We start from the raw sequence: 25,314 nt of genomic DNA on the forward strand, positions 1-25,314 counted from the left end.
ATATAGTGGGAACAGCTAGCTAAAGAAGCGGGTATCACTGAAATATTTTGAGGTCCGCAAACACTGGTCTTCCAACTGAAAACTTAGTTGCTACAAAGCTGTGCATCGCACTAATTTCCAAAAGTTCATCCAAGATGGTGTGTTTGTGGGCTTTTAGAAGTATTGGCCCCAGACTGTAAGGATACAATGATCCTGGTGGTTATCTGTGAGTGACGAGATATTTCATACACGTGTTGTTTTCCCCATGACAGAACACCATCACAGAAGAAAAAGTTCAGAGGATGAAGGAGCAGTTCATGTCTGCCTATGATGTCACCACAGATGGACGCTTGCAAATCCAAGAGGTACCTCTCCCCAACCCCAGACCAGAATTTCTTTTTCAGAAGAAGGGACCTAGAGCAGACTTGGGAGATGTAGGAGATAGATAGAGCCTGGGTGGGGAGGAGGTGAGTCACGGACTACTATATTAGCCAAATCTCATGGTTTGGGGTTTATTTCCAAGGCAACAACATGACCAGCTTGTATTTCTCATACTGAGTCAGGAGCTGTACAAGTTTTTTCGTATCTTTACTTTCATGGTTTGGGTTTAGTTTGGGGATTTTTTTATGCTTTTTTTTTTTTTCAGCTTGCAAATATGATGTTGCCAGATGATGAGAACTTTCTGCTGCTTTTCCGAAGGGAAACTCCCTTGGACAACAGTGTGGAATTCATGCGGGTCTGTATCTCCACATTGTCTCTTCCCCTTGCACATCAACAGCTTCTTCAATACTTACACTTCCACCCTCCATAGAACATAGTATGGGAAATATGTGGTTATTGTGGAAGCAAAACATGTTCAGGCCTGTTCAGGTAGGCGAAGGTTATACCATTTTACCCTGATGAATTATCCTGGTGGGGTGTGGGGTGGAAATGTCCATAAGCTGGGCCAACTGAGGAACACAAACCCATAAGTTTTCCTTGACCATGCCCAATATCCCTCCACTCTCTGCCCCTAAGCATCCCAGCACAGAATTTCATTTTTTGCAAGACTGCTTACAGTTAGTTTTATTTCACACCCAAACTGGGAGACTTCTGCATATCAATGGCCAGTTATGTATGGCCTTGACTTTTACTCAGGGCAATAAGAGAAGCTGCATGTACAAATTAGGTAAGAAACATGGAGCAGTTTCTTAGTCTTTGCTTCCTTTTATAGGCAGTGTGTCTCCATTAAATATGTGACAGCAGCATGTCACACGTACAGCATCCAAATGCGAGTAAAAGCTATTGTGTGGAAAGTTTATTTTATTTTGTCTACAATTAATTAAATATTGGATAATGCAACAGCTTGCTCATTATGGAAGTCATTATTTGAATCTTTACGATCTATCACCCCAGCAGATGATTAACTGCAATATTTATGTGGTCATATCAATCTATCTCCATTCAGATCTGGCGCAGTTACGATGCTGATAGCAGTGGATTTATTTCAGCTGGCGAGCTCAAAGTAAGTTATTCTAACAAGTCTGTTTGGGCTTGATCTACATCTCACTGATGTCAACAGGAGCCTTTCCATCAGCTTTACCAATTTACTGCCTTTTTGTGTGGTTTACCAGTGGTGTTTTTACGTTGTTCCCGGAGAGTTGTGGCACAGTTGCAGGGACCCTGCCGGGATGTATAAAATCATAGCAAAATAGAATCATTTAGGTTGGAAAAGACCTTTAAGATCATCAAGTCCAACCATAAACCTAGCACTGCTAAGTCTACCACTAAACCATGCCCCTAAGCACCACATATACATGTCTTTTACATACCTCCAGGGATGGTGACTCAACCACTTCCCTGGCCAGCCTGTTCCAATGCTTAACAACCCTTTCGGTAATGAAATTTTTCATAACACCCAATCTAAACCTCCCCTGGCACAATTTGAGGCCATTTCCTCTTGTTCTATCACTTGCTACTTGGGAGAAAAGACTGACACCCACCTCACTACAACCTCCTTCCAAGTAGTTGGAGAGAGCCATAAGGTCTCCCCTCAGCCTCCTCTTCTCCAGACTAAACAAACCCCAGTTCCCCCAGCCGCTCCTCAGATGACTTGTGCTCTAAACCCTTCACCAGCTTCATTGCCCTTCTCTGGACACGCTCCAGCACCTCAATGTCCTTCTTGTAGTGAGGGGCCCAAAACCTTACCAGTGCTGAGTATAGGGGCATGATCACTTCCCTACTCCTGCTGGCCACACTATTGCTGATACAAGCCAGAATGCTACTGGCCTTCTTGGCCACATGGGCAGGCTGCTGGCTCATACTCAGTCTGCTGTCGACGAACACATCCAGGTCCTTGTCCACTGGGCAGTTTTCCAGCCACTCTTCCCCACGTGTTATAGGGCTTCATTCTGCTGCTCATTCCTGTCTTCCAGCTCAGGGGGCTGGGTACCCAGGGAACAACTGGTCTTTACTATTAAAGACTGAGGCAAAGGCGGCATTAAGCACCTCGGTCTTTTCCTCAGCCTTTATCACTATGTTTCCCTCCACATCCAATAAAGGATGGAGATTTTCCTTAGCCCTCCTTTTGTTGCTAATGTACTTACAGAAGCATTTTTTATTGCCTCTTATGGCAGTAGCCAGATTAAGTTCTAGTTGAGCATTGGTCCTTCTAAATTTCTCCCTGCATAACCTCCTGATACCCCTGTGGTCCTCCTGAGTTGCTTACCCCTTCTGCCAAGGGTCATAAACTCTCAGTTTTTTTCCTGAGTTCCAGGCAAAGCTCTCTGTTCAGCCAGGCCGGTCTTCTTCCCCACCACCTTGTCTTTTGGCATATGGGGATGGCTTGCTCCTGTGCCTTTAAGATTTCCTTCTTGAAGAATGTCCAACCTTCCTGGACTCCTTCACCCTTCAGGACTGTCTCCCAAGGGACTCTGTCAACCAGGCCTCTAAACAAGCCCGAGTCTGCCCTCAGTAAGTCCAAGGTAGAATGATTCAGTTCTGCTGAATTGAAAATTGTAATTTTAAGATCGCTACGCCCAAGATGGCCTCCAACCATCACATCACACACAACTCCTTCTCTGTTCACAAACAACAGGTCCAGTGAGGCACCTTCCCTAGTTGGCTCTCTCAACATCTGTGTCAGGAAGTCATCTGTCACACACCCCGGGAACGTCCTGGACTGTTTCCTCTCTGCTGTGCTGTATTTCCAGTAGGCATCTGGGAACTTCAAGTCCCTCATAAGAACAAAGGCTAGTGATTGCAAGACTTCTCCCAGTTGCTTATAGAATATTTCATCTGTCTCTCTTTCCTGGTTGAGTGGTCCATAACAGACTCCCACCATGATATCTGCCTTGTTGGCCTTCCCCCCTGATTCTTACCCATAAACACTCAACGCCATTGTCACCATCACTAAGCTCTAGACAATCAAAACCCTCCCTAACGTACAGAGCTACCCACTGCCTGCCCTTCCTTGCCTATCCCTTCTGAAAAGCTTATAGCCATCCACTGCAGCCCTCCAGTTGTGCGAGTCATCCCACCATGTTTCTGTGATGGCAACTCTGTCATACTTTTCCAGCTGCACAATGGCTTCCAGCTCCTTCTGTTTGTTGCCCACGCTGCGTGCATTGGTGTAGGTGCACTTCACTTGGGCTATTGATCCTGCCACTTTTTTGGGGGGAGAAGCCCTAATTCCTACATGACTGTCCTCAGGCACTTCAGTGGTTTCTAACACATCAATAACCCTTGCGTCTTTGCTGCCGCATGGACCTCCATTCCCTACCTCCACAGAGATGGCAGGCTGAAGGACCTCGCTAGCACACTGTCCTTCAAACATTGGTGTGCTGCACTCAGGTTCATCTCTAGCGAGCCTGGTTTCATCTCTTTTCCCTTTCAAATCAGACAGTATGCTCTGCTGTTGTCCTTCTTCCCCCTTCCCTTGACGCATGAACCCACTTGTCTCAGTGCCCCCCAAGCACCTGAGGAACTCCCCAAGCATGCCTCACCTTGGCTTTGCACCTGTGCCTCTCCCAGCTAAACAGGTAAAGCCGTTTTGTTTTATTAATGGGATTTCTTCCTAATCTCTTCCAAGACTGCAGATTTTCTGAACACTGATTTCTTATTAAAGCTCAGGCTATTGAGGCAGAAGCCTGCTCAGAAACTGGCCAGGAACAGAAGTCCATCCCTGGGCTGCAGGCCCTGTGCTGACCTCTCAGCCAGCCTGAGCCCTACCAGAGACATGAGTGGATGCTTAAGTGTTTTGCTGAATGGCAAATATTTTGATTTGCGATCAGTTACCAAATATTGCAGGACTGTTGTTACCTTTTGCTTATTTTGGGGGTTAATTATGACTTATTCCAGTATGCCTGCTCTGGGGAAATTTGGTTATTTTCTGATTTATTTGAAATAATATGTTTCAACTAAGAAAATGTGACCTTTATGTGAAATTGAAGACACTAATACTAATCAGGAATGTGAAATTAGATTCATGTAACCCTGCTGAATTTGGGTCAAATTTCTTACTGTTATTTCTTGAATTTACTCTAAAGAGTAAACTTTGCCTCTTTCCTTACTACAGGATTTCCTACGAGATCTCTTTTTGCAGCATAACAAGACAGTTGCAGAAGTAAAACTGGAAGAATATACTGATACCATGGTAAGAAAAGATAGTGTTAATATTGTATAGATTATAGTACTGCCTAAAAATCTCCCTCAGGGTCAATGTCTCTAGGGCCATAAATGCCCTCTTAAAAGGTATATCTTCTCCAAGAGATCCCTGTGGAAAGTTAGCACATGCTCCTGCTGTTTCTTTGCACTGCACTGGACATCAGCTGCGAACAGCATTTCATATATTTTTGCTTGGAGTTGAACTGTTTATTACGAGAAAATAGCTTGACTTTATGCCAAAGCAAACTGAGCCCTAAACCTATTTAAAAAAAAGTAGTTGAGGTCCATCCTTCTTCAGAGTAGGTTTAGCCTCAGCCATATCTCCAGCTCAGTCCCTCCCTCCTATCAAATCCTTTTGCTCCCAAGACAGACAGGTGTCCAGCTCTTCTGCTCTGCAAGGCCCAGCAAGCTTTGCTGGCTCCCTGCTGCTTCCCTGAAAGGCTGGGAAGTTGAAAGCTTCAACTCTTCCCCTGCCTTATCACAATATAGCTTTTATCCTGCAGTCAGCAACATAATATTTGGTGTAAGTTTAGCATCAGTCATCTGGATTTTAGAGCAACTTGTTATATCTAACTATCTAAAAACAAGAAAAGAAAAAAAAAAGCTAATTTCTGATGTCATTCTCAAGGATATCATCTGAGTTCCACTAGCAGACATCTACGATTGCAATATTCTAAATGATTTTCAGATAAGACTGCTTTGATTCTTGGCATAGCCTGTGTTTGTACCTAAAGAACAGCTTGGTATGCAAGCAAACAAGGCACTGCCCACATATTTCACAATACCATGTTATATATGCATGATGCATCTGTGCTTAGAAATGTGACTCTCTAGAGCAAAGTGAAAAACTATACCATTACGGAAGAGTGTAGATTTTTTTTTGTATTTATAGGACAGTGAAGGGAGAGTAATGCAAGCTACAGAAATTATTTTCCAGCTGGCAGAGCTTGAATACAATAAACCTCTATAAACTACAGCTAGAACAAAAACCTTCCTGGTAGTGCTTGTAGGTAGCAAATAGTTTTTATGCTGCTCCATTAAGGCTTCCATCCCCAGTGGCTAATCTCTGATCAGGTGCTGGGGAATAGGTGATCTGAAGCTTGTAGACACTGGGCAGTTCATTTCCTCCAATTTCTTTCCCCTTCCAATTATTTCCCAAGGAAGATCTGCGACTTCTGCTGCCCCAATGCAGCTAGATAGCAATGCAGCCCGGGGCTGGCAGCCAGTTCTGGTTTCTATTCTCATGGGTTTTTATCGATTGGCTTTGTATCTTTGGAGGGGCAATTTAGTCTCTACACTAGAGGATAAGATTTGATCTGGGAAAATGAATGCTTTGTACAACTGTGGAAATCTATGATCTGAAATGCAAATCTGGCTCGTGAGGACAAAAGTTGGCAAAGCCTCAATGCCAAAAGAATCAGGGATGTTAATGGTTATTAGAAAATGAGGATATGCAGATGATTTTTCCCCCTTGCAATTCTTTGCTAGAAACTGAATATCAAGGATGTTTACAAATACACTGGATCCCAAGAACTAAGGCAGGGCATGAAATTACAGCACGTGTAATCTTACCCTGTAGTAAAATAGAGGATATGAATTCTGTACATCACGGCAAAGTATGTACATGGACAGCATCTCTACAGTAGCAGATACACTGCACGATGTGATTACGTGAGAACTTATCTGAAGTAGGAGGGTAAAATTACAAGGAGGGAAGAAAGATTTAGTCTTACATTTGCAGTGCTGGATTAAAAAGGGAGAAGTGATTCAAGCAGCCAAGAGCAAAGGTATGATGTCAAGGCCCAGGGCTATGAGAGCTCTCTGTTTTCTCTCTCTGCTTTCCACATGAGTGGGGAGATGCTGAAGTGCAGAGTCCTGATGAGACTCTGCCACCATCACCACTGTCTGGGAAAACAGGGGGACAGTAGCCCTTACATTACATTCCTGAGTTTTTCACAGACCTTCCGTTGCATTGTTAGCAACCAGGAGCACCAATCCCTTTGCTGCAGAGTGGGAATACTTATATTTCTCTCCCCTATTACTTTGTTCCCATCTTTTTCTCTGTTTAGAGCACAAGGTCTTTGGGACAAGGACCTGTTTCTGCTGCACACAGCTACAGCATCTCTCAGGGTGGCCCATCTATCCTACTCAGGGCTTTCAAGTGCCACTGTAATAGCATTCAGTTGAAATAAGCTGTGTCCCAAGGAGCTGTAAACCCATCCATCTCCACAGATCTCTGCCCTCTCTTCTGTACATCCGCAGCTGGCTGCACACATCTTAAGCAGCTACTGATATGCTGAGTGGATCCTAGAGCCATCTGGAGATAGGGATAAAGGAGCAAAGATAGAAGCTATCATTTTAAAGAAGCTATCCCAGGCATGAGGAAAAAAAAAAGAAAAAAAGCAATTTATGATTCTGTGCTGGCTATTTGAGGCTTTAGCTTGTGAGAGGTATGAGCAGATATCATACTGACCAGGGCATGCTAAATACTTGCCACTTATTTATGCTGCTATGAATGTTCTTACACCACATTAAAAAAGCCTGGGAAGAGGGAGAAAGTATTTCTTTTGGAAGAGATTTGTTGTCTCTAGAAAGGAACATCACTTTATCAGGTTGCTTAGAAGCCATTTCTTAAGAGGCTATTCTGTTTCCTTGTGATCTTGACATTCTCTCTTCAGAGAACTGATATAGATCAGGGATTTGATGAACAAATGATGATCATTTGGAAAGAAAACAGGTACTGAATGCATTGGCATTGCACAAGCCCCATGAGTCTGCTAAATCAAATCTTAAAGAGCACTAACGCCACTGGGGAAAGTCATGAAAGAAGAACATTTGAATTCTCAAGACTCTTCATAAGGGAATTAAAGTAGCAGCCCTGTGCTGAGGAAGCCCCTTTGCAGGCAGATTTCTTGTTAGTTTTTGTGCCTAGGTATATATATGTTTGTATTAATGGTCATTAAGTGTGTATTTATATTTATTTACATGCACCTACTTGCATGAGAAGATATATGTGCAGTTCTGAACCCTTGAAAACAGTCTGTGGGTTTGTCATCTCCCGTGGGCATAGACCAAGAGCTGTTGGCAGGGAGTGGGTGCTCGGAGGCAGAAGCAAAGCTTTGTATTGCTCTGAGCCTCTCCGGGCCGTAAGAAGATGCCCCAGGGATCCTGCAATGTGTGCTCCAGGAGGCAGGGTGGGCATAGCTGAAAATGGAGGTTTTCAAGAGCATGGTGAGAATATTCTGCCTTCCTGAAATAACACAAGCTGGAGAAATGAAAGCTTGCCCCCTTGCTGCTTCATGTTGAGAAGGAGACTGTGGAGGACAACAGCAGAACTAACAACCTTTCCCAATCCTTCCCCACCTCCCCTTGGCCCACAGAGCCAAGCTGTTATCAAGCTTCTGGGTCCTGGGGAAGTTTCAGCCCATGAACACCCCACTCACGCATGCATTTGACAACATTTTGTCATGACTGACAACTTCCATACCTGTGCATGCGCATAGCTGGGTACCTAAGCAAAATATTGTAAAGGATATGAATCAGATTTAAGACATAGTTTCATCCTTTTTTCTTCCGTAAGAACAAAATTCTCACTCAGCTTTTCCATCTTGGCATATGTTATTACCTTGTTCCTAGAAACACTGATGGTTCATAACTTCCCAGATAGCAGCATGCTACCTCTAGTTTGTAATCCCAATGTCTGCAAGCCAAGCTCGTTACTGAGGCAAACTTCAGCAAAAGAAGGTATCTTTCACACGCAACGCTGACATTCACTTTTTGCGTTACCTTATGTCAATAATTTCAGACCAAGCATAAAAATGTCCTTTGATTTGAGCATTATTATATTTTAGAAAAATGTAAAGGATAACCCCCCCCGCCCCCAAGCCAGCACACCATCTTTGCCCACCACAAGCTAAAATTCTAGAGAGGCAATGATGTAAGTGTAGTGACTAACAATTCAACAAGCATTGGTCATGAACTACAGCATTTGAAAATTAGTAAATAGAGATGGCTGAGGATGAACTCTTAGCTCCAGAAACCTTCCCAGCTGTAATGATGCCAGGGTTTTGCTGTGCTTACCTGCAAAGGTTCTCCTGGGGACGGAGCTACGTACCCCGAGCACGTGAGCCTGCAGCTGACTAGCTGAGGGCTCCTCATCTTCTCGGTGCAGAGGGTAAAAGCTGGATTTCTCCCTGAAGACAGTCTGTGTCCATGAGTATGCATTGTGGACTACCTTTATTGTACGTTGCGGGGGTTTCTGATGCTTTTGTGGCTGCTGCCTGTCCCCTCTGTGAGAACAGTGCTAGAAGCTCAGCATTTCCACTTCTTTAGCTGTCAAAGCTTGTCTGTCTGTCTGTCTGTGCTCAGTGACAATGCCAGTGTACTTACATTTATAAGTACACTGGAAAATAATGTACACTATTTATATAGTGTACACTATATAAAAATAAGTACACTGGGAAATAGAAGTCAGAGCACAGAAAATCCAGGTGATTTAGCCCCTTACCTTACTGGCCACGCTAGCCTATCTGTGTTAATGAAGTCTCTTATGAACACCAAAGAAATGGTGTAATAATGGAAAGACAAATCTTTGTTGTATTAACAAAAGTCTGAACAGAATTCGTTATGTTTGTTGTTAACACACTGAGCACATTTCCCAAAGCCCTAGAAACATGATAGGAGTGGAGTATAGCCTAAAGGACTGGTTGCCTAAAGGAGCAGTCTTTGTACATCCCTTCTTCTGGTAGTGGTCCATGCTGGCCTCCCTCCCAGGCAGCCCCGAAAGGATGCTGTGACCCTCAAGAGACTGCATCTTCAGTGATGCACTGACACTGCAACCATCACATCTCCTACCCCCAGGCACCACTATGGGAGGTCCCCCATCCCCAGAGACCTTCCTCCTGGCTTTGGGTGGGTGCAATTCCTCTCGTTGCTTTGCTGTGTGTGATAAAGAGAGGACCCACACAGCTGACGAACACAATGGAGGGAAATCTGCCTCCCATATCTTAATCCCAGCAGTGCTGTCACCTCCAGTTTTGTGCCATGCTTGCTGTAAGGAGGAAGAAGAAAAATCCCATTTAAACCCAAACTTAATTTCTGAAGATCAAAACCAACAGAACTCAGGAACCTGCAGGTTTTGAAAACCCCAGCAGATAACACCCAGTCTTTTAGGAAGCAGAACACTCTTAGAAATCCTGCACTAAACGACTTGTCTAGATTACACAGACCTTCTGGTCTGGGCAGGGCACTGGGCTTTTGTCCCGAGAGTAACTTGCTGGCCACAGGGCCCTCCTGTCGCTCTGCAAAAGCCTTCAGTCCCTGTCCCTCCCAAAGGAGAGAAGCCATAGGCAGTCCTGCAGCTCAGGCACATGCCTGTCTTTATACACCCTCAACAACTTTTGTACTCACTGGGCAATGTTAGTTACAGCTGTCGAGTAGATGCCCCCAATGTATATATATATGTGAGGATAGCAGGTCAGGCAAGAGCCAACCCTTTCTGTGTCCCACCTGAGGAATAAAACACTTTATTACACACAGAGAACCAGAACCAGAGAAGGTTTAAAAGCAGGCTTTAGTGACTCGACTGATCATAGAACTATTTTTTTTTAATGATGTTGTTTACTTCTCTCCTTATCTCTGTCATGGAAAATAATTCAGATTTATAATATTATATTGCTCTTCAAAGCATGTTTTTGTTTGTCATATCCTGGTGTTTGAGTGGCCTTCTTCACAACACTGGACTGGGAAAGCAAAGATATTTCTTTTGCTGAATTCAAAGCCAATGGCAGTTTTGATTCTGCACTTAAAAATATGAGAGGTAACAACTCTTATTTTGCAAACACAGCTCTTAGTTATGCTCTGTCTGCCTCAGAGTGCATGGACTGCATTCAAAAAAACAGAACTAAGATTTCCCTGGTGCACTGCCATTAAAATGTCATTGAATTAATTTGTGCAAACACTTTAAAACATGGGGTAGCTTGACAGTAAAATAAATGCATCATTTTATAAAGCATAATGCTGGATGCAACAAAGCTTTTAGTAAAACTAAGTGTTATTTAAATGTGCCAGACCTTATCCTTAACCACATTGAGATGTTTCATGTCAGCCTGACAGCATAAATATACCTTTCAAGAGTGTAAACTGAAAATCCATCAAGTTTAACGTATCAAGATGGTGTGCAAAGGCAAAAGTTTAAATTAGAAACAATCTCATAATGACTCTAAATATCTACTTCTCCCATGATGTATGCTTTGTCGTATGGTGTGGGTACCCTCTGTCATCCTTTGTGTACTTACGTACACAATTAGCAGATCAGATCAATGCTTGAAATTTGAAAGTTTAATTAATAAACATTTCCTCAGGCTTTTCCTGAGTAATGCAGCCCGAGATTGCCATGTAGTGGGTATGCATGAGCTCCAGTTGTCTAAATAATAGGATTAAGTCTATCTTATTAGCTGTGGTACCTGAACTAATTCAGTGAACACTATTCCATCCTCCCTACATGTTTTCCATCTTTCATGTGGAAGTCACTATGATGAATTAGCTTGACCTAGCTCTTCCAGACAGACTTCTTCTTCTCTTGACTGGTAGGAGCAATCAAAATATTGCATATATTGGAAAATTTTACTCAGGATATTTGTTGCAGAAAAAGGCAAAACAGTTTGAAAACACAAAGATTCTCTCTTGGTATTGCAAAAACAGAGCTGAGTGAAGGAGGTCAGAGATGGGAGCTGGTTAGCTGTAAGTAATCAACCACTGAAAGTTTAATGTTAAGCTCAAAGATAGGGTGCAAACGAAGCAAATTGGCCGGGGATGTTACTTTTCGCTAAGCGTTCCACTAAGGAAAGTATTATCTCTGCAGTTAAATGTGTTTTAATGGGGTCTGTGCTACCGCTGGAATACTGTAAAGTGTTCAGAAATGGGTAGACTTGCAAACCACCAGCTCAGAAAATTGATAACCAAGCAGAAGGACTTTCACATCTAAACCACCATCTCTAATCTAGCCTGTTTCATTAAGGGGGCACAAAGCCGTTCAGCCTCCTGGCTAATTTGTGACTTCTGAAACTGAAAACATGCTGCACTCACAAAGTAGAGCAGACGCAGGGCAGGCAGGACACTCAAACTCCCAAGAAAACAACAGCTATGCTGTTTATTTTTTTATTCTATTTGGAAAAGGAGATGAGACTTGAGATGTTTCACTGAAAAAGAGACTCGTGGCTTGTCTCAGACAGGCCTAAGTGAAATGAAAAATGGGTCCTAAAGTCTGCCTCTTGGGTTGGGAACCACAAGGTCTGTCCTGGTCCCAGAGGCTGCCACCACAGTCAGCATTTAAAGATGTTTACCAGCGAGCCTGTACAGAGGTCAGGACCTTGTGGTCATGGAGCTGAACTTCTCCCAAAGGGTCTGTGTGTTTGCTTTCCTGAAGCATCGCAGAGGGAAAAAAGTATCTGAATCCGAAGTCTAGGCTGAAACACTGGCTTTTAGTCTCAAGCGAGTAATGCTGAGAAGCATAGAGAATGGGAGAAAATAAAAAACACTTTCAGGAACTCAGGAATGTGTAGGAGCATCTGAGTGAAGTTCAAAGCGTGCTAAAAACAGTAAGGTTTAGTGAGTTTTGGTAAGGATGTGGTATCTTTGCGTGAAAAAAAGACCAGTGCAGTGCCTTCAGCCAGAGCTGCCCTGCCCCTCCTTCATCCTGTGCTTCCCACCAAATCCTGTCCTCTCCCACCATGCCAGGTGTGCTGCTTCATGGTGACTTCTTACAGACAGTGTGGATCACTAATGCTCCTCGGTGGCCTCAACGGAGGGATTTAGAGTGCCATTTTCAAAAGCGCTTAAGTTACTGTAAAGCCTAGGGACTATGGTATTCCCACAACCCAAATATTGGTACTTTCCCTAGCTGGCTAAATAGGGGTTGTCTCTATAAGTTTCCTTTACAGGGTATTTTTCAGAGTAGTAGCATAAGCTGGATGTTGCAAAGCCACCTGTGATGGAGAGTCTGCAAAAGTGAGCCAGTAAGGGTATCTCTCTCTTTCCTCACACACCAAACAAAACCAGGTTAGGCACTGATGTTCCATTTGGAGAGGGGCTTTTAAAATCTTATCATCTGGGATGATTTATTTCTGGAAGGAACGTTGACCATTTTCTGTTGCCTGCAGAATAACTAACTCCTTTGTTAGCCAGGAACTGGAAGCTCGGGATTTTCTCTCTGATGGCAGTGCGAAGCTGTTGTTGCAAGGACATTTCTCTTCTGGGTGGCATCAAGGCAGGCAGCTCCCACTCCCACCCCTGCCTCCAGCCTGGCCCTCGCAGAAACTGGGGAACAGTCCCATATTGCAGTGGGATAACTGATGGGGCAGGAGGCAGGATGGAAGAAGTTAGATAAGCTGGAGAGGCACAACCTGGACTGACACAGTACGAGAAGAGCTCTCAGGATGGCTCGGCAGCTTTATTCATCTCTCCAGCTGTAGGACAAAGGAAGATTCAGAGGTCTGTCTTCTGTCATTTAGCAGCTCTGCACAGAGCGCAGGCTTGCAAGAGGCCAGTGAAAGAGGAAAGCAACTTTACTTGTGCCACTGAACACCCATATGGCTCTCAGGATGTGGTTTTTCTGAAGATCTCAGTATCGGTCTTCAATTGTTCATAGGGGCTTTAATACTGTCTTTCAGTGGGAGGAAAATTGAGCCCATATTGAGTGCTCTTCAAAAACCCTGTCCAAACCTCAGTGGTGTAAATCATGCAGAATAATTAACGGAATAAAATATGGTGTTTACCAAAACCCAGTGCGATAAAGGGTTACCATAGGCTCACCGTGCTTAGTGTAGATGCCTGCCCTCGAGCAAGGGGCAGGGCGGAGGCAGTGCTGACAGAACAGGCATCGTACTTATGCCAGGGCTCCCTGAGAAAGGCAGCTCTCCAGACGACACCTGTTCTCATGCACGTGTCAGGCTCTGCCCCGGTTTCAGTGCTGGGAAGTGCTCAGTTCCTGCCGCTGGCTCTCCTCAGAGCTCCTGCAGGGTCAAGCTGTGTCACAGAGGATGGTCGTCTCCCTCTAAGCCTCCTGAGATGGGGACTGGTATGGGTCTTCTCCAGCAGGTGTGCAATTAATTACACCAAAGGTTTGTAGTGACCTGGTTACTCATAACCATTAAATAAGCAAATGAGATTCATGAATGTAAGATTAAAGCATATTCTACTACTGAGTATCTGACAAAGAATGGCAACCCATCTTAGTAAAACATTAATCTTCCCCCACACACAATGGGGAATACATTTTTTCTAGCACTTTGAGCCATGAGTTATTCAGGTTTGCAACCGATTAAACATCTTCCTCTCTTTCCCTGTTACAGACCTTTATTTGTGCCTTGCAGAGAAACACAGTACCAAATACAATAAATAAATAACCTCTGGTGGTGACTCATCGAAAAGCTCATATTAAGGAAAAGATAATATTAAGGAAAGCATAAGTTTTGTATTCACACAGATTAACCTCTTGATGTTGGCAGCCTGAATCTTTTTCCCAGATTTAACACTTTCTGATGGCGGCTTTGAGCCAAGCAAAACCTACTGGCTTTAGCAGTGTAAAAACCTGACCTGAGCGTCTATCACAAGGTGACATTTGCACCTCAGTTGCTCCGTAGCCACAGCAACAGACAAAGATAAGGATGGAGTCTGGCTGGAAGGGTTTAGAAGTTCCCCCTTTTTTGGCATTTTTTTGAGGGGCCACCACAAGGCCGGTATTTAGTTTTTTAAGGTGTTTGCTGGATTCCTGTCTTCATCCCTGCGTAAGGCGGGAAGGGAGCGGTGCTGGTATTTGATCACTTGGGTTGTCGCTGTCAGAAAGCAGGAAGGTTTTGTTATACTTTTGTGCCACGCTTGCTCTGGGTGCTAGCAGAGGACGCCGTGCTGCCCGGGGCTTGGGCAAGTACCCCAGCAGGCAGAGGTGAGGGCATGCGGCAGAGCAAAATGTATATTGTCTTTTTTGTATGTGTGTGCTCCTCACGGCCTATCTATTTTATCTGTCTCTTCCTGATCTTTAGATGAAAATCTTTGACAAAAACAAAGATGGACGGCTGGACTTGAATGACCTGGCAAGGTAGGTTTTAATAATATTGATGGGGCTTTTCAGTGTGCAGTGGCAGATCCAGGCAAGGTGATGATCTCCCTCTGGGGACATGCATTTGAATCCTACCTCCTTTCAAATTATATCAGGTTGTCTGATGTAGGTATCCCAGGTCTCTAATGCATGATCCCCATCTCAATGGTGCAAGAACCTAGAGCTGGTGGCACTGAGCAATGCCAGGACCCCTATGTGCATCACCAACACACTCTGGCATGATCCATGCTACCTCTGTGAAGCTCCTCAGGAGGTGATGAAGCAACCAGTGGCACCATTTCTTCAAAAGAAGAATGGCAATCCCCTTCAGCAGGGTCACAGATGTGCATTTATTTCACATCGTCATGTGCATCAGGGATTGCAAATGTGTTTTGCTGCTTGTTTGAGTAGTAAAGGTGCTACTGCAAAGGAACTTGCCAATGGCAGTAAGAAAGGATTTGGAGGGACAAGGTGAAGATGCTTATGAATGAAGCTGGGGATGCAGTCACTGGCCTCTGTCTCTTTTGTATCCTTGGTACCTCAGAGACTTTTATATGATTTTCACTGCTATTCACTAATATTTCACAGATAGAGAGTATGCCTCTGTCTGTAAATGTATGTGCAATGACTGGATGGGACTTTAAACATGCAGGTACAGTCTTAAAACACTGGTTTGGGGGATGAGAGGAGAGAGGTGCTGGTTTGCCACTGTTACTTTCTGCTTGGGATCATGACGAACGCCAGCACAAATAACTGCAGTGCATGTGGCAGTTCATTTTGATCACTCAATATACAAAGAGAAACAGAGGCAGAATGGAGAATATCTAAAGGGGGTTGCTGTTGCATTCTCCTCTTAAATGCAGTTGCCCTACTGTGCCATGCCAGCTGAGGCTCCCCGCTGCTCTGAGCATATTTCTCACACCCCAAACCCTTCAGTGCGCAGACATAGCTCAGCACACCTGGCGTCACGGGCTCTAAAAACCCTCAAGTTAACAGAACAGCTGGAGACACCAAAGTTCTTATCAGTGCTGTGAGGGGCTTTGGGAGGGAGGAGGGGAAAGGAGAGGAATTTGGCCAGTTTCGGTGCTGAGGCCAGTATTTGTTCTTTACTTTTACAACCACCAATTCTCCCTCCAACAGAGAGCGATAAATTACTCTTTCCTTAAATGCGGCGCAGCAATCCAGTTACAAGGAATGATTGTCTGGTAGCTCTCGCTTCAGAAGCTAACCACCTCCGTCGCACTGGACCACCAGAAATGCTCTGGGAGAAGCAGTGGTGCAAAGAAACATGTCCGCAGCGAGCCAAAGGGCACCTACCATTCCCCATCAGACAGGGAGGGAGGCATGTGTTCATCTAACAGCCCTCCGCAAATAACCCCGCAGGCGATTTTGGTTTTTAAAGGCCTATAATCTAAAATCTCTCTGCTTTATGAACCAGAAGAGTTTGGAATAGTTTGTGTGTAGATGATAAAGTGGAAAGATCATAATTTAAATCTCTCTATTCAGGATTCTGGCACTCCAGGAAAACTTCCTTCTTCAATTTAAAATGGATGTAAGTAGCTCTATTTTTTGATGCATTGATCCCATCTCTATCAGCTAAAATAACCTAGGCACAAACTTGAATCTTTTTATTTTTTCTTTTTTATTTGCGTATCTTCTCCACATATAGGCTTGCAGCACAGAAGAAAGGAGGAGAGATTTTGAAAAGATCTTTGCACACTATGATGTTGTGAGTCCCAGAGGCTGCTCCCTTGTGGTCTTTAAACGACACAGATTTAACATACGTTGCTCAGAATTCTTCCTCCCAGTGGGTGCTGTGGGGGTCACCCATGAGCTGCAGCTGTGCTTGAACCCATGGGCCAGAGGGGCCCAGGTGCCAGGCTGGGGGGTAAGGTGGGGATAGGGGGGGAGTGATGCTCAGAGACCTCATGGCAAAGGACCCATTTTGACTTTCTCCATCGCAATGGCCAGCGCTGCTGCATTAGCAGTATCTCCCTGCAGGAGTCGCAAGGGATGTAGAGGAGGTGGTGGCTTTAGCTCTCGCAGTCTCTGGCAGTTTGCGACCTGCATCACCACCCCTTGAAAAATAAAACCCCATCCAGTACTGAACCAAGGGTTATTTAGGGAGTCTGGCCCAGGGCAGACATGACCACCTAACTGCCTGTTAGAAATCAGCAATTCAGTGCCACTTCTAACAATCACACAACTCCCTCAGGGTGGTGGCCAGCAAGCCTCACAAAATGGTGGGAGATGTTGTTCCTGTTTTAGGGGAAGAGATGGTTTGAGAAAAAGGAAGGGATCTTAGATATTAGATATAAGGAAGAAATTCTTCACTGTGAGGGTGGGGAGGCACTGGAACAGGTTGCCCAGAGAAGTTGTGTATGCCCCCTTCCTGGGAGTTTTCAAGGCCAGCTTGGATGGGGCTTTGAACAACCTGGTCTAGTGGAAGGTCTTGTGTCCCTGCCCATGGCAGGGAGGGAGGAACTAGATGATCTTTAAGATTCCTTCCAACCCAAACCACTCTAGATTCTATGATCTATATGCTATAAAGCTCAGTGATAGGGTGGACCTACTGACCCGTAAATATTATTTTGGTTTTGACTTACTGGAGCATTTTGATGTTTCTTCCATCTTTCAGAGTAAAACGGGAGCGCTTGAAGGCCCAGAAGTGGATGGGTTTGTCAAAGACATGATGGAACTGGTCAAGGTAGCTTCATGGCTCTTTCTATTTATTAATATCTTATGTTTCCAAGAGGAAGCTGATTGTTTTGGTAAAGTCCTGTAAATAGAAAGGCTACTGAGAAGGTAGAGTCAAACTTCACTTTCATGAGCAGCAGAAAAGAATGTCATGGTCTTAGCATAAACACTGTAGAGCATTTCATCATATCACAGAAATTCTTCCTGACAAATTAATACACCTTCACTCAGCAACTGTATTTAAGAAAAGTCCATTCTAACTCATACTCTGAGTTAGGCAGATGTTACAGTATCACAAACTGGTCTACATGGATCAGTCATCAGAAGTTCTTTCTTCTGTTTTCACTGTGAATATGGTCCTCACTAGCATGACCTCATGGTTCATTAGCTCATCAGAGGACTACACTTGAAAATTACTTACACTCTACCTCTAATCAAGAATACCATGCCCAGCATGTCACCAGATTCTTCTGCAGTCCATCTGTATTGGATTACCTTGAGTTTCCAGATGCAGTCCAAGATACAGTTTTTGATCCAAATATAGTCGTTTCTTTGGCTCCATCCGAGCCTGAACTGTAGCATTTCCACACAATGTGACCCGATGCGGGGGATGCCTGCATTCCCATGGCCATTTAGAGTGGAGCAGAGGCTGCGGCTGTGCACTGATGGCTGCGTGTGTATGTATGTGACAGCCACGTGGTGTATAGGGAAGAGTGTGAGGACAGGCAGGAGGCTGGATTTGCACTCTGTGCATGTGTGTCCAATGGAGCAAAGGTTGTACCCTCACTAAGGGCCTTCATCAGCATCGTCCTTGGGCACTGCAAGCTGTTCGTGTGAACCTGATTGCCTCCTGAGGAAGTGGGAAGCAGAAGCAGTACAGCATTAGAAGCATACAGAGACAGCATCACCTGTAAAGTACACCTTTAGCACTCATTTGATCCACTAAAGGTATTTTTGTGTTGCTGGCTAACCTGTAAAATAGCAGCCTGCTGACAGAGATGCCACATCGCTCCTCGTGTAGTAGGTTTGAGAGAGGGAACCAGATGAAAGCACAGGTCCAGTAGTGCCACGATCTGCACGGCACAACCTTCTGCAGACTTTTGTTTGATACAGATCAGACATTGGTGGCCTTGACTAGGCACAAAAATCGTTACATTTCCTCACATTTACTCGCAGTCCCATACATCTAACCATACCCCTTCTGTTTTTGCAGGGTGCCCCTTCCCCTTCCTCTGTTTGCTTCCCCACCTTATACGGGCTGACGGGGGGCCAGGCCTTTTGGTCGCTCCTCCTTGGGTGGATTTCCCTGCCGCTGCACGGCCTGCTGCTTTGCAGGGCTAGGGAAATCCAGAGCTGTTTTCTCTCTCAGCACTCTTTTCCTCTTCTGCCTGCAGCCCAGCATTAGCGGGGTGGACCTGGACAAGTTCCGCCAGATCCTGCTCAACCACTGCGACGTGAACAAGGATGGGAAAATTCAGAAGTCTGAACTGGCCTTGTGTCTCGGGCTTAAAATGAACCCGTAGCTGGGAGAGTGCTCGTGGTTGTGTTTCCCTCGTGAGATTTGCCTGCTGCTCCTCGTAGAAGCGTGTGCGTGCTGCCGGGCGAGTGGTGGGGAGCAGGGGCACCATGCTGCCAGGCTGGAGAGCCGCTGCATGAAGAGGTGGGACCGTAGGATTCGCATGGAGGGACTCCCCGCTCCTCCACCCCCTTTGTGGTGTTCGCTCGCTGCTGCCGCATGCGGGTCCCCTCAGCAATGTCTCTGCCCACCAGCACACCAGCAACTCAGAAAAAGGGTTGCTGTTCTTCTGCTCCTGCGAAATGCTGCCCTCCCCGTCCCCTAGGACAGGGACAAGCACCTCCTTAAAAACAGTCCCGTCAGTGCTCTCAGAGTGCAGCTACTAGGTGTTTCTGATGGTCGCCTTATGTGTGAACTCATTACCTTGGTGAGCGTCGCGCTTTGTTTGTGCTTTTAAAGTATTGGATGGATGACGGTGTATTTGTGCAGAAATAAAAAATAGCAGTTACAGAAATTCAGTAAGATCGGAGTTTATGTGTTATGTACGGAAAGCTGTCTGCCGCAGACTGGCAGACCATACATTTGTATCCATCTTACATAAAACACATCAAATGACAAGAAGTTTTGCGATGCCTATCAGCTTTTCTTCTAACTCAAACTCAAATAATATACAAGGTTTCCATAAATGTTAAAACTGGAAGAACAGAAGCCTAATTAGAGCAAAGCTCTTTCTTAAGCACATGTTTAATTTTTTATATCTGTAAGACTTAATAAATACTTGTAAACTTCATTGAACTTAAAGCTTCCCATCACTGTATCCTGGGCTGCATCCAAAGCAGCATGGCCCACAGGTTGAGGGAGGTGATTCTGCCCCTCTACTCCACTCTGGTGAGACCCCACCTGGAGTGCTGCATCCAGCTCTGGAGCCCTCAGCACAGGAAAGACATGGCCCTGTTGGAGATGGTCCAGAAGAGGGCCACCAAAATGATCAGCGGGATGGAGCACCTCTCCTGTGAGGTCAGGCTGAGAGAGTTGGTGTTGTTCAGCCTGGAGAAGAGAAGGCTCTGGGGAGACCTGATTGCAGTCTTCCAGTACTTAAAGGGTGCTTCTGAGAAAGATGGGGACAGACTTTTTAGCAGGGCCGGCCTGTTGCGATAGGACAAGGGGTAACAGTTTTAAACTAAAAGACCGTAGATTTAGACTAGACATAAAGAAGAAATTTTCACATTGAGGGTGGTGAAGCACTGGCGCAGGTTGCCCAGAGAGGTGGTAGATGCCCCATCCCTGGCAACATTCAAGGTCAGGTTGGATGGAGCTTTGAGCAACCTGCTCTAGTTGAAGATGTCCCTGCTCATTGCAGGGGGGTTGGCTTAGATGACCTTTAACAGTCCCCTCAACCCAAAGATTCTATGATTCTATGACTGCTCCTGGGCCATGAGTGTATTCCTGGAGCCTAATGGCAGCAGCATCATTGGTGCCACATATTTCCCTATTCCAAAGGCCTTGACTGTATCCTCAGAAAGACCCACACCTACACTATCATGCCCAAATAATCCTTTCTTCATTTCCAAAAAGAAAACTGCAGAGGAAGGGTTGTTAGCAAAATTCCCGGACATTTCAGCATGTGTCTCCTACAGATGAGAGACCCAGATTTGACACTCCAGGTGTCGTTCTGGTTATGGTCTTTGCACAAGGCAGTACAATGAAACACTCCTTCATACTCAGTTTTGTAAAAATCTGAAATTGCCTTCAGTCAACACGGATAGAGATGGAGATGCTGAGTCAATAAAGCACTTCTTAAGTACATAAACAACATTACAGATGTGCTCATTTCCTATTTACATTGATGCTAAGATCACAGACAGAACAAGTGCTAAGTGCACCACCAACCATCTGTTCATTGTACCTCCAATAGGACATGACTTATCAGCCAAAATAATTATGCTTCTAAGTATATTCTTATGCTTCTCTCTCTTCTTTCAGTCTTTATATCATTCTCATTGTTGTTATTATTTTCTTAAACTATGGTTTCTATTACTTTGGACATGGGAGCAATTTCTGTACCATCCCCTACAATGTATTTCCACTCATAGATGTATGATCTTTATGTTATTTGTATTTTTCAGTTATAACAGATCCATTCCGTTTTACACCTGTTTAATTCTATTGATATCAGCAGAACTTTTCTGCATTTATTAAAGTATAAATTCAAGAATAATCTGCCTTGCCTCACCAGAAATACAGCAACTTTTAACCTAAAATGAAAATAATATTTTAAAGACTGTATACAACCACAGCTTTCATTTCAAGAATTATACAACAGTTCATCTTTATTGAAACCTTATGCTTTTTATATCCTCTACAGCCAATAGTTTTTAGTCAACAGACACTGAGCAGTAATGAATTTTGTATGCTGGTGTCACAATGTATTTTGCTTCTTTTGTACCCATCTGGCGTTTTTTCAATACTGAATTTGCTGAAGCCTTCCTCTCTGCAAGTTCACAAAAATAGTTTTATTTGCTTTAAAAAAGTGAATGCGTAGCCTTCGGTAAGGGAGTTTAAAAGAGCACTTTATAAAACATTAGCAAAAAGTAATCTGGGATCATAGATTAGAAGTTTATATACAGAACTCAAAAGAGGGTTTTTTTAATGATTTTTAAAACTGTATTTAGTTGTGCATTCCCAGAGCAGAGACTAGAGAGCAGGAAAACAGGCATGCGCACTGCCTCGTTTGCAGAGATCATAGGGGAGAGCCATATCCCAGTGGGACTCCAGCCCAAGTGAGCTTCAGGTCCCCTATAAGCAAAACAAAATGTCAGGAGATGCAGTGGGATTCGAGCCCCCGTTACAAAGGTCAGCAAGGCAATTATTAATGAGCCATGGTCTTGTAACCCTCTAGCCTCTAAAAGTCAATGTTATTGCAGGAGGCAGGCATTTTGAGACTTCCTGTGGAGAAGATGTGTTCCTTGCTTGCAGAGATATTTTTTTTTTAATTATTATTTTAACTTCAATAATGAATGTTCCATAAGGCACTTTGGTCTCAGGCTCTGGTGATTTCATCCCTTTAAGCTGCTATAGATATATAGATAGGCAATATATTTTGATGAAACATAGCTATTGGCCATTTTGCAAATTTGAAGCGTACTTTACTGTGCAGTGTGGAGTCTTTTATGTACCAAAACATGAGATGCTATTTCACATTTGAATGGTTACATGAAAATACCTGGTTTGCATTAACTATATGAAAATATCTTGTCTATGAAACCAAAAACATTTATACACCATGATGCCTTCTGTGCTGTAAATATATAGAAGATATGCAAGGAAGGTTTGGATCTGTTCGATCAATGCATCTTCTGCCAACAAAATTCTGTGGATATCACATTATTTAGGAGCCTGCATCTTGGTAACTAGAATTTGAACGCAGAAAGTGAATTAATATGTTTGCTGAGATATTGTTCATGTTTTTCTCTAGAAAACTGGGAATAAGGGATTCACAGTTTTCTATTTCTTCATAGTACGCAAATTTACTGAAATCAATTGTAGCTGACTTTATCATCATATTTAACAGGTGTTTTTTCCAGAAGCTACCCCAAGTGTAGAGGTCAATACGCACAGTGCTCCCAAATGTGTCATTTTATGGTTGGTTTTCTTCCTTGGCTTGTTTAATTAGCAAACTGCTGGATCTGGCAATCAATGTGTGAATTTCCTCAAAGCAGTTTTTCCTTTGCCTCCCTTTTTGCTGTGAGTTATATGAGATCACGCCCTGCACCCCTGTCATGCTCCCTGCTCGTCTCATTTTTAGCACTTGACATAGTTTTTTTTCTGGTGGCTTGCCATGACAACTTTGTTCAGGAGAAACTGCCTCTGACAGCTCCAGTTGGCTGTGTAGAATGGGTTACCATGAAAAATGAACATTTATAGGGCTTTTTAACTCAAATCCATCCCTCATTTAACTTGGCTTCATTGGAAATGATGGTACAGAGACACAATCTTTCCTACCATCATTTTGAACCCCAACAAGCTGCTTTCTCATCCTGAGCCATCACTATGAAGATCTGCCACTGGAGACCCCCAATTTCCTGAGCCAGCATCACAATCCCAAATTGCTCATGGGGCAGCTTGTGCCTTGGTCTGTGCAGCTTTTTCCCCAGAATAATGAACCCAAATACACATGCCCACCTCATTCCCCAGTCTGAATACACTCCAGCAGTCTCATGCCACTGACACTCAAACTGGAACCGGATGAGATGTTCACAAAGAGTAACATTTAATTTTCGCTGGTGCTGTATTTTCAGTAAAAGACTTCTCTCCATTCATCCTCCCAAAACTGCTTTAAACCACACGGGTGAATCGGCCTGCACATCTTATGAAAACTGCTTTTTATTCCTACTAAAAGCTGAGAATTGAGCATCAGCCCCAAAGAAGGGCTCAGAGCATAGGAAACCAGCACAATATTTTGATTAATCTGCTTTTCTGTTTGTGTGGCAAAAGAATAGTGACAATATTAATGAAAACAGTTGTGACTAATGCAGCTAATAAGACTATCAGAGAATCATCTGCCACATTATAATAGGAACCCATCATGAGAAACACCTTAATTACAGCTATTATCTCTTAAAAAGGCTGGGTAACTCTTACATTAATCTGATGTGAAATAGAAAGTTGCCGTTATGTAGTGAGATGTTAAATGGGGCTTTGCTGTGTAATTACATGGGGTAAAGTAACTATGAAAGTAACTTTTGTATGAGGGCTACACTGACTTCTAATGAAAAGCTCTCATTTTCTGGCACCTGTATTTTCAGTAATTACACGAAGAACTGTGTCTCATTTTAAGGAACATTTGTGCATGGGAAAAGGGTGAGAAAAGAGCGCCAGTTACGACCATCATGAGAGAAAATAAGGGAACAATTTGCCTAATGGCAAGACACATCTACAGGGAGCTCCCACTGGGTCCCAGAGGTAAAACCATTTCCCTGCCCTCTCTCGCTTAGGTGGGAACGACCAATTTTCACAAGCTCGTCCCACACTGACACGTCCTGCTGTCCACCTGCTGTATGCTCAGCCTTTATTCTGGCTTCAGGCATTGCCCTTCCTCTTGGATTTGTTCCTTCGCATAGATATTAGGAAAAATTTCTTTCCTGAGGGAGTGGTCAAGCTCAGGATGCCCAGGGAGGTCAAGCTCAGGATGCCCAGGTCAAGAACAGGCTGCCCAGGGAGGTGGTGGAGGCACCATCACTGGAAGTATTCAAAAAACATATGAACGTGGCACTTCGGGACATGGTTTAGTGGGCATGATGGTGTCGGGCTGATGGTTGGACTTAAGTCCAAGGTCTTGATCTTGATGATCTTAAAGGTCTTTTCCAATCTTAATGATTCTGTGATTCTGTGATTTGCTGCTCCCCACAAAAACCACCCTCCTGCTGTGCTGGAAACTTTGCATGGGTGATAGGAGACCTGGAGCAGATGTCTCTGCCCAGGAAAAGTGGCTGGCACGATGGCACGCACAGTGCTGACAAATGCTCAGGCTGCATCTCTGGCATCATCTGGCATCTCTTTAGATGATCTTTTTCAGGAAAAAATGAATTTGATTGGATTTGATGAAGTCACCACAGCCCACGAGAGCTGTTATTATGAAGCAACGTGGCTGGAGAATGGGCATCTACCTCAGGCTTGGAGCGACCTGGTTTGGGTCCTGCCATCGTGGTTGTGAAGCTCAAATTCTTTCAACTTGCTCAGTCTTGCCAGGGGAAGGTTTCTGTTGTGGATGATGAGAGCACATAACGACATGTTGAAATTAGCCATCTTGGTTTGGAAGTGTGCTTTCAAGGGATACATTAACAATAACGGCCATCCTGCTTCCAAACAAAGGAGAGCTAAATGTGCCAGTGCCTGCATGCGGTGTGAGGGACTGCACAGGCTGCACTTCAAGGTGAACCTGGTCACACCTTTGAGGTCCTCCTGCACCAGACCCTGGTAACAAAGCCCAGGCAAGGAACTCCAGGTGTTAGGGGGGAATATGGGGAATTTAAGCCCTGAATTAATTTTAAATCCAGCTGTAGCCAGCATCCTGATGACAGATGCAGATGATGTCAAATTGGGCAGAAGTGTCGATCTGCTTGAGGGTAGGAAGGCTCTGCAGAGGGATCTGGGCAGGCTGGATTGATGGTCCGAGGCCAACTGTATGAGATTTAGTAAGTCCTGCACTTTGGTCACAACAACCCCCTGCAACGCTACAGGCTTGGGGAGGAGTGGCTGGAGAGCTGCCTGGCAGAAAAGGACCTGGAGGTGTTGGTTGACAGCTGTCTGAATATGAGCCAGCAGTGTTCCCAGGTGGCCAAGAAAGCCAACAGCATCCTGGCCTGTATCAGGAATAGTGTGG

General features: G+C 44.3%; 1 protein-coding gene across 1 annotated transcript; it reads left to right on the plus strand.

The window, feature by feature from the left end:
• Window positions 1-254: 254 nt before the first annotated feature.
• Window positions 255-19,032, plus strand: SCGN (secretagogin, EF-hand calcium binding protein). Its single transcript, XM_010284946.1, has 9 exons — window positions 255-344; window positions 626-715; window positions 1,427-1,483; window positions 4,535-4,612; window positions 14,664-14,719; window positions 16,226-16,271; window positions 16,389-16,448; window positions 17,358-17,426; window positions 18,811-19,032. Exons 1-9 carry the CDS (start codon window positions 282-284, stop codon window positions 18,937-18,939), a joined length of 648 nt encoding a protein of 215 aa, XP_010283248.1. The 5' UTR covers window positions 255-281; the 3' UTR covers window positions 18,940-19,032.
• The last annotated feature ends 6,282 nt before the right edge of the window (window positions 19,033-25,314 follow it).

This window comes from Phaethon lepturus, unplaced genomic scaffold (assembly GCF_000687285.1).
Source record: "Phaethon lepturus isolate BGI_N335 unplaced genomic scaffold, ASM68728v1 scaffold14474, whole genome shotgun sequence".
Lineage (NCBI taxonomy): Eukaryota > Metazoa > Chordata > Aves > Phaethontiformes > Phaethontidae > Phaethon > Phaethon lepturus.